The sequence below is a fragment of the Sebastes umbrosus genome, chromosome 1 (assembly GCF_015220745.1).
Source record: "Sebastes umbrosus isolate fSebUmb1 chromosome 1, fSebUmb1.pri, whole genome shotgun sequence".
Taxonomy (NCBI): Eukaryota; Metazoa; Chordata; class Actinopteri; order Perciformes; family Sebastidae; genus Sebastes; species Sebastes umbrosus.
Genome location: NC_051269.1, coordinates 18,229,459 through 18,238,596, shown reverse-complemented (window position 1 = coordinate 18,238,596; position 9,138 = coordinate 18,229,459). Strand labels below are relative to the sequence as shown.

The following is a 9,138-nucleotide window of genomic DNA, read 5'->3' as shown; positions in this document are numbered from 1 at the left end:
GTAACCATAATGTACTATGAAGCTTCCGGGAAGATCTTTCAAAATAAAACGTTTTTATGACGGAACGATAGGCGGAAATACATGCTGAAAATAGCCTACAAAATGTATCAGAAGAAGAAGAAGAAGAAGAAATTAAAAAATAAACAAAAAGATAAAAAAATAAGAAAAAATAAAACAGATAAGAACAAGGAATGGAAAGAAAGAACAAGAAGAAATAATTAAAAAAATAATAAAAAAAACAAAAGAAAAATAATAAAATAATAAAAATAAAGAATTAATGAAATTAAATAATAAAATCAACAAATAAAACAGATAACAACAAAGATTGAAAAGAAAAAGAAGAAGAAGAAGAAGAAATGAAAAAATTAAAAAAAAAGATAAAAAAAATAATAAGAAAAAATAAAACAGATAAGAACAAGGAATGAAAAGAAAGAACAAGAAGAAATAATTAAAAATTAATTAAAAAAAGAAAAGAAAAATAATAAAATAAGAAAAATAAAGAATTATTAAACAAAATAATAACATCAACAAATAAAACAGATAACAACAAGGATTGAAAAGAAGAAGAAGAAATTAAAACATATACACAAAATAAACAAAATAAGAAATTAAAAATAAGAAATTAAAAATAATAGACTAAAAATAATAAAGAATGAATGAAATGAATGAAGAAGAAGAAGAAATAATTAAAAAATATATTTTCATTTCCGATCATTAAATCCATCAACCTGCCATAAAAAGGCTTAAACAAACACAGCTCTACTTTAAGGGCTCATTGGGATGGAGGAGGAAATCATTACTGAGGACTAAACTGTGAGCAAGTGAATTGTTTTCATCATGAAACACTGGAGGAATATGAATTAATTACTGAATACATATTCAGATCATTTACTTAAATAACAGTAGCAATAACAACAAAAGTAAAAGTAGGTCTACTCCATTTGCAGGCCCTGTGAGTTTTACATTATTATATATCATATTATTAGATTATTACCATATTACTGATACATTAATGTGAGGGTAGCATTTGGAGGAAGAGCAGATTTTGATTACTTGTAATCTATAAGAGTGAATTGTGTTATTTTATCAGATGTTTATATGTATGTAACATTTTAATCTGTAAAGTAACTAATAATGAAAGCTGTGAAATGAAAGTAGGTGAGTAAAAAGTGCAATAATTGTAAAAAAGTGCAATAATTGCCTCATATATCATATATATATATATATATATATATATATATATATCTACTGGAGTAGAATTATAAAGTAGCATCGAATGGAAATAGCCCTACTTATGTTGAGTAAAGTAAATGTACCTCATATGTATTATTTATTATTTATTATTTACTTATGTGCAGTGCTTGAATAAATGAATGATAAATAAGCATTTCACCACTAACTATTTCAGATTTTATCTAGTGTTTTGATACCAATGATGATGTAGAACTACATACTACTATTTCTACTACTACTACTACTACTACTACTACTACTACTACTACTACTAATTATAATAATAATAATAATAATAATAATAATAATAATAATAATAATAATAATAATAATAAACTTTATTTATACAGCACTTTTCAAGTGTTTCACATGGTTGAACCAGGATTTAAACATTTCAGGACAGCAATGAGGCAAATAAAATCAGGGAATTAAACATAATACAGCATAAAATATCCAACAATTATATAAGATACAGCATATAATAATAATAATAATAATAATAATAATGATAAAAAAACAGATAAGACATGTTGGAAATAAAGCTGTATGCTAACTTTAATAAAAAGACAGGTTTTTAGCAATACAGACTCACACTGTATGTGCTTTTATTTGTCTTATATGTCTTTTTCCCAACTGCCTCCTCCTGCCTTTCTCCTCTGTCTGTGTTGAACACGTGCAATGTAAATCTAGTGTTACGGACATGTGCAATAACACGTTGGTCACTTCTGTGTCACTTTTGTGCAATATAAGGGCTGTGAATCTACTGTTACGGATATGTGCAATAACATTTGCTGATCACTCTGTGCAATAATTATATGATGCTGTACAACAATTATATAATTATCTGACGGATAATTTGTGCAATAATCTGGCAAAACTGTGATCTGGCAAAACTGTCATCTCATCAATGTACATATTGTATTTTTATATTGTAAATTGTATTATCTTTTATCTTTTTTATATTTATTTATATTGCATATATCTCTTTTTTTATTGTATTATCTTTTCATTAGCACCTATGGGATTATCACAATCTAATTTCGTTGTACTACGCAATGACAATAAAGGGCTTGAATCTTCAATCTTGAATCTTGATGAAATTATTATTATTTTTTAAATAAATTCACCAGAGTCTTGGATAGAAATTGACATGACATGAAGACATTTTCATAAACTAGGTTTTATTAAAAAAAGAAAAATTAACAAAGGTTTGTTTTATGTATAGCTGAATAACTGTAGTCTCTGGTCCACTATGACTGTAGTACTGTTGTTCCCCTCCGGACCAGCAGGAGGCGAGACATCCTCCAGCATCACCGGGGCGACAGGATAAACCTTCCCCAGCAACGAACCGTCGTTCCTTCCGGCTCCGGTCCCTTAAACAAGTGGAAAGGTAACGACAGACCCGGCGTCCTAATCTAAAGATATCTTCAACATCTCATGCTCTATAAATACATACTGTATCATATTCGACTGTTCTTAATGTCACAACTGAATGTTTAACCGTATTTCAGCTTTAAACGCGTTATAATGGAGGATATTAGAGTTAGAAGTGGGGAAGTGAAGCCGACTCTGGTCTTCACTAATGGCTGCCATGTTTCCTCGGTTAACGCGGGGCCTCTTTAGTTGATGTTAATGTGTATAAAAGTGTGTGTAACTAGTGATGTGAACACTTAAAAACAAACCTAGTATGTTGATCTACTAACACGTTAATGTGGAGGCTTTCTGCTGCTGTATTTAGATCAGTATTTCATAGTGAAGTTGGCTAACATGCTAGTCAGTTAGCATGCCATCAGCTAGTGTGTGAGCTGTAACGTGTACTTGTGAAACTGATACATATTAAATGTCTTTGTAACACAGATGCTGATGCCCAAGAAGAATCGCATTGCTATCTATGAGCTCCTCTTCAAGGAGGGAGTCATGGTGGCTAAGAAAGATGTCCATCTGCCCAAGCATCCGGAGCTCGCTGACAAGAACGTGCCCAACCTTCATGTGATGAAAGCGATGCAGGTGAGACACTAGAGGATGAGGATTGTTGTTGAACTCTGACAAGTTCATCAGTTTTATGTGGATGTAGTCTGAACCACCGGGCTGTATATGTATCAGCAGTATCTGCTTCCTGTAGAGCCCAGGTGAACACAAGTGTAGAAAGATCTGAGTAGTACTGACATTAAATCACTATATAGATGGATAGATGCTGTAGATAGTTAGATAGGTAGGTAGGTAGATAGATAGTTAGATAGACAGATAGGTAGGTAGGTAGATAGATAGTTAGATAGACAGATAGGTAGGTAGATAGATAGTTAGATAGACAGATAGGTAGGTAGGTAGATAGATAGTTAGATAGATAGATAGGTAGGTAGATAGATAGTTAGATAGACAGATAGGTAGGTAGGTAGATAGATAGTTAGATAGACAGACAGATAGGTAGGTAGGTAGGTAGATAGATAGTTAGATAGACAGATAGGTAGGTAGGTAGATAGATAGTTAGATAGACAGATAGGTAGGTAGGTAGATAGATAGTTAGATAGACAGATAGGTAGGTAGGTAGATAGATAGTTAGATAGACAGATAGGTAGGTAGATAGATAGTAACTTTATTGATCCCGAGGGAAATTCAAGTTTCCTGCATCACAGTTCCATAGTGCAAAACATGTTAGTAAAAAAGTTAGTAGTGCAAAATAAGAAGTACAAACAAATATACCAGATATAAAAATACAAGGAGATGAAGAAAACTGTTAAAACTGAATATAGTGCAGGGTAACAGCTGTGATACACGACTATTAAAAAAGTGAATACAGTGCAGAAGAGACTGTTAAAAAGTTTTACAAAAGCTCAGTTTTCAGTGACCTAAAGCGCGGTTTGGGTGTGGATAAACCGATGGATGCCCGTGACCCGCATGTATGCTAATAAATGGGAGGCATTGAGACTTTGCTGGTGGTATGCACATGGATAGGGGGAAAAATGTGGTGTGGAACTAGTCTTGATTAATTTTAGAACAATACAAATGCTAGAGTGTTTTGATGCAGGTTAGAAAGATTTATTAGGAAAGCAAAACATATACAAATCTAATATTTTTGACATGGAAGAGAAATGGGCCAGGCTCATCAAGCAACTGTGTCAGTCAGTATCAGGGGAGACTTTTGTTTTTAAAACTAGCAGTTTGGGCAAAGTTGAACTTGTATATTTCACATGCACAACAGAACCTAATGAAAATCATGATTATAAAGAAACATTAATATTCTAGATGAGGGTATTTCAATCAAACTCAATGGGGCTTTTTGTTGGAAGCTGTTGGTTTATGTTGAGGGAGGTAGGTGAGCATCAGAAAGAAAAAAAAAAGCTTCTAAAGGGGGACCATGGAAGAAAAGTTTAGGAACCATTACCTGAAAGGATACACTTACGTAGAAGCATGCTTACAGTAGATGAGTTGGTAATACTCTACTCACTGTGAAAACTACATAATGTTTGTGCTTTTCCTCCAGTCCTTGAAGTCCTGTGGGTACGTCAAGGAGCAATTTGCCTGGCGTCATTTTTACTGGTACCTCACCAACGAAGGTATCCAGTACCTGAGAGACTTCCTCCACCTTCCCCCAGAGATTGTGCCCGCAACCCTGCGCCGCCAGACTCGCCCTGAGACCGCAAGGCCCAGGCCCAAGGGTAAGCTCACTGATACACGTAATGTGGGTTTGGTTGACTGTTGCTTGCTTTTCTTTTTTTGTTGGAATATACTGTATTTCTCAAAAGTCAGTGTCACAGGATACGGTTCGTGATAATAACTACTGATGTTGCTTTTCAAAGCTATCTGACGAACACAAACCATCAGTCATTAGCTGTTAACTTAAAACTGCCGAGTGGAAGCATTCCAGACGGATTAACATGGAGTCAAAAGGCTGCAGCCATGGCTCAGTGTTACGAGTTCAGCAACTCTGATAGTTGTTTCCAGCTGTGTTTTAGCGCTGAGATGACCTGTAACTACATTGTTTTATATCCTTTATAAAATTGGAAAAAGCAGATCCAGCCAATAATCAAGTCTGGGTAACATTTTCTGCTAATTTAGTAGAAAGGGTTGGGACTTAAGGGGAAATCACAAGCCAGATAATCATCCTCCCTTATCAGTACGTATCATAATGTTTGTTGTTGTTAATTACAGTGCTGAATCTTGGTTTTAAAACTGAAATGTGGTACTTTAGGGTCTGACACCTTATTCAGAACACCTGATGCTTAAAGCTGCAGCTGGGAAGTTTGAGCAAATATGACAAAATTAATTTTTATTAAATTGTAACTATCCTGGCAGAAGTACATGAGACAGATACTGTGAAAAATCAGGTTGCTCTGCCTCCTCTTGGTGCTCTTAGATTCCACCGCGCTGAAGAAAAACAACCAATCGCAGCTGAACAGTCTCTTACTCAGCTATCAATCAGTCACAGCTCGTGAAGCTTGTGAACTCTGATCAAACTGTCAAACTCCTCGGCTACAGTTTTTTTTTTTTTTTTTTTTTAGGGCACGGTGTAATCTTTTCTAGGAGAACTAAAAGGAGTTTTTTTTTCAGAGATTGTCTCATGTAGTACTGAAATGTATGGGATGAGAGAACGGGTCAGCTCAGCACTAAAGCAATATATAAGAATGAATATGAAAATGACACTAATAAGATAGAATAACATCAATAAGAAAGAAAGGCAATGATAAAATACAATGACACTAAGTGTAAGATAGAAAAGTGGTGACATAAATCTAACGATCCGCTGATTGACGGACATCTCTTTCTCAATGTAAGTCTATGGGGAAAGTCTTTTTGGATCCAATGCTATCACGTGACGGACACGGAAGCTAAAATTTTGTTTGACCACTACGAAAATTTGCTTCAGAGTCTGGTGCTCTTACTGGGGGCTTTCTTTAAATAAAGAATTTCAGGGTGATAAAAAGAATTACAGACACAAATACAATAACTGATATAAAAATATCTTAAAAGCAAAAACAAGTTAATTAAAAAAATAATTATATATTTCTACATTCATGTTTATTTTTCTAATACAATACCAATATTTGGAGAGCAGTCCCTAGAATAAAGAATACATACATTGATGGTAAACTTGTTTGTAATAATAACCTTGGTTTATTTCTATAACAAAATATGTAGACTAATTAATGGCAGACCTCTGGACTGGTTAATGGTTATGATGTAGAAAGGATGCAAGCCTTTTACAATAAACAGGCTGAAAGCCCGGAGGCATCATTGATCCTCTCTGTCATCCTCCCTCTGCTGCTGATGTGAAGGTACTTGCTGTTGGTAGAGAGGGATGGTCAAAGTCTACACCAGTTCAACAAATTTCCAGATACATAACATTTCATTAGGCTCAACCGTTGCGCACCATTAGCGGTCCTTTGTAGCGCGTTTATAACCAATCACTAGTATTAGTATGTGTGTAAACATAGTAAGTATCAATTTAGATGGGACAGCGAATTGACAGCGGGCAGAGAGGTAAAAGACATTGTGTGTCTGCAAGTTAATGTTCTTGTTTAAAGGGTGTTTGATAAATTGCTCGTACTGTCTCCTTTACTGACTTTGTTGCACGTATGGATAACGAGCATTGTCCTCGTGGACTTGAGTAGACTCTGCTGTCTGCCCTGTGTGTGTGGAGCATAATTATCAGCTAAAATGACATTATAGGAACATTTTAATTTTCTTATCTGCTTATAATATATCTGCCACCACACATCATACGTTCCTCGCTTTAGAGTTTAAGTGCAGGATGACTGTGATTGTCTGAAACAGCAGCACATTCAGGGATTATGTTTCCCCCCCTTAAGCATTCAAGTGCCTTTTTGTTTGTCATGAATAATCTGCTCTTGACGGAGTCCCTGAGACCAAATTATTATATATATACTGTTATCTAATATAGCACAATTGTATTTAGTGAAACTCCTTGGCATCAAAACTGAACAATTCTAACATTAAAGCATACTGATTTTCCTCTGATTTACATCCTTTTGTTTGCAGCAAAATAACCTGTAACCACAGTGGACCTGAGCTGACTTTTGCTTGTTTTTATTTCTGCAGGAATGGAAGGAGAGAGGCCCGCCCGCCTTAACCGTGGCGAGGCTGACAGAGATAATTACAGGCGATCTGCTGCACCCCGTAAGTATACTTCTAACAATATTAGTCACCCATATGAACTGAGTTGTTTTCATGTGGTGTTGTGTTACTAGTTTTAATGAGCAGCATAAAGTCTTAGAGGCAGGTAAAAACATGACTTTGGCTTGGAACAGTTTTTAAGACAGTATTATGCATTGAGAGTGCTTTGTAATTAATTATTTGTGAGAAGGAAAAAGTCAAATTCAGTGATGTGACCCACTGTCAAGTACATGTGCCATAATACAAGAACAAATTCAACAATGTAAATGCTGAATTAATACAATAATTTAATTTGTTTGATTAGTACTTTATAGCAAAGTTTCACAACAATGGGCTGAAACAGAAAAGTATTTTCCCTGGGTATCTCCCCTCTAATATAGTGGAGAATACTATCTCAAAATTAAACTTAAGGGTACAAACTGATAACATTGATTCAGCCACTAGATGTCGCATTCTCCCTCCTCTGTTCCATTGCATTCACTTCACAAATGAAAATAAAGAGCACCTGATACCAGCGTCGTTATACTATTGGCTCACAAGCCTTGTTAGAAGTGAGAACCAAAGGTCAGATATCTTCCACAGAAATAAACGAAACATTAATTTTGGATCCGTCAACATTTTTTTTTTTTAAATGATTCATTCACAGTAATCATTTTTTGGAGAAGAAGCCATACTTTTATTTGACACCTTTTTTTTTTGGCTACATAACAGTGTTATCAATATAACCTTTAACCATGTGTGTATAATATCCTTTTATTTTACACGTTTTTGGTGGCTATTGAAACTTAAATTATGGAAGATGTTGACTGGCTTGTTAATCCATAATTTCTCCATCAGCTGGTGCTGACAAGAAAGCAGAGGCCGGTGCCGGAGCTGCCACAGAATTCCAGTTCGTAAGTACTGCTGCTATATTTGTAAAACCTTGTGAATCATTTTTCTTAAATTTCCCTTTGTGGGAATTATTTATAGATGGGGGCATATTTTTGGTCTTGAGTCGTTTTTGTCTTGTTATGGCAAATGAGGAATGTTTTCCATGTCAATTGTACAACAAGAATGTCCCAACATTCCTCCCTGAAACCTTGTTTGTTTGTGGCTGCGGTTTTATAATCGCTTCAATAAGGAATGCCAGCAAGCTGAATTTAGTTTTGTTTGGTGCAGTGACGGAACAAAAGACTCCTCCTGCACACTGTCCTCTTCACTTGCAGTCAGAGATGTATATTTCGACTCAGTACACAGACCTTTATCAGGTTATGTTCGTAAAGTTTATTTTTTTTTAACTATTTATGAATGCACAACCATAACAAAAATAACAAATACTATACAGTGCAGGAAGAGGCAGAAAGTCCACTGGGCTTATTTGAAGCCTCCACCTAAATGTTCAAATTCCACAATGTTAGAGAACACGAGATCAATATACAGAAAATAATGACTACATAATAGTGATGACAAAAAAATAGAACAAGATATATATTACAATAACGATAAATATATCAAACTAGTGCAGTTATAAAACATTATTCTTCTGTTGAACTTGGGTTGAATGGTATATTGACAAAAACTTTTTCCTTTTGCAGAGGGGTGGCTTCGGACGCGGCAGAGGACAGCAGCCTCAGTAAATTTCACCTCATCTTTCTGTACAATAAAGAAAATCAAAATACAACTCTTCCATCTCAGTATTGTTTGTATTAAAACCCCATGACACCTGACATTGCTGTTTTTAAGAGGCTGTAGGGGTTCCTTGACCTCTGACCTCAAGATATGTGACTGAAAATG

The 9,138-nt window shown here is 34.8% G+C and overlaps 1 protein-coding gene across 1 annotated transcript; it reads left to right on the top strand.

Moving 5' to 3' along the window:
- Positions 1 to 2,467: 2,467 nt before the first annotated feature.
- On the top strand, positions 2,468 to 9,025 carry rps10 (ribosomal protein S10). Its single transcript, XM_037780321.1, has 6 exons — positions 2,468 to 2,623; positions 3,091 to 3,240; positions 4,715 to 4,889; positions 7,291 to 7,368; positions 8,203 to 8,258; positions 8,940 to 9,025. Exons 2-6 carry the CDS (start codon positions 3,091 to 3,093, stop codon positions 8,979 to 8,981), a joined length of 501 nt encoding a protein of 166 aa, XP_037636249.1. The 5' UTR covers positions 2,468 to 2,623; the 3' UTR covers positions 8,982 to 9,025.
- Positions 9,026 to 9,138: the final 113 nt, after the last annotated feature.

What these genes read in the sequence shown, in the direction of transcription:
- rps10 (XM_037780321.1), top strand. Translation starts at nt 3,091, where the DNA reads ATGCTGATGCCCAAGAAGAATCGCATTGCTATCTATGAGCTCCTCTTC. An exon ending in CGCAAGGCCCAGGCCCAAGG is followed by an intron (nt 4,890 to 7,290) that starts GTAAGCTCACTG and finishes TTATTTCTGCAG; the next exon opens with GAATGGAAGGAGAGAGGCCC. An exon ending in CTGCCACAGAATTCCAGTTC is followed by an intron (nt 8,259 to 8,939) that starts GTAAGTACTGCT and finishes TTCCTTTTGCAG; the next exon opens with AGGGGTGGCTTCGGACGCGG.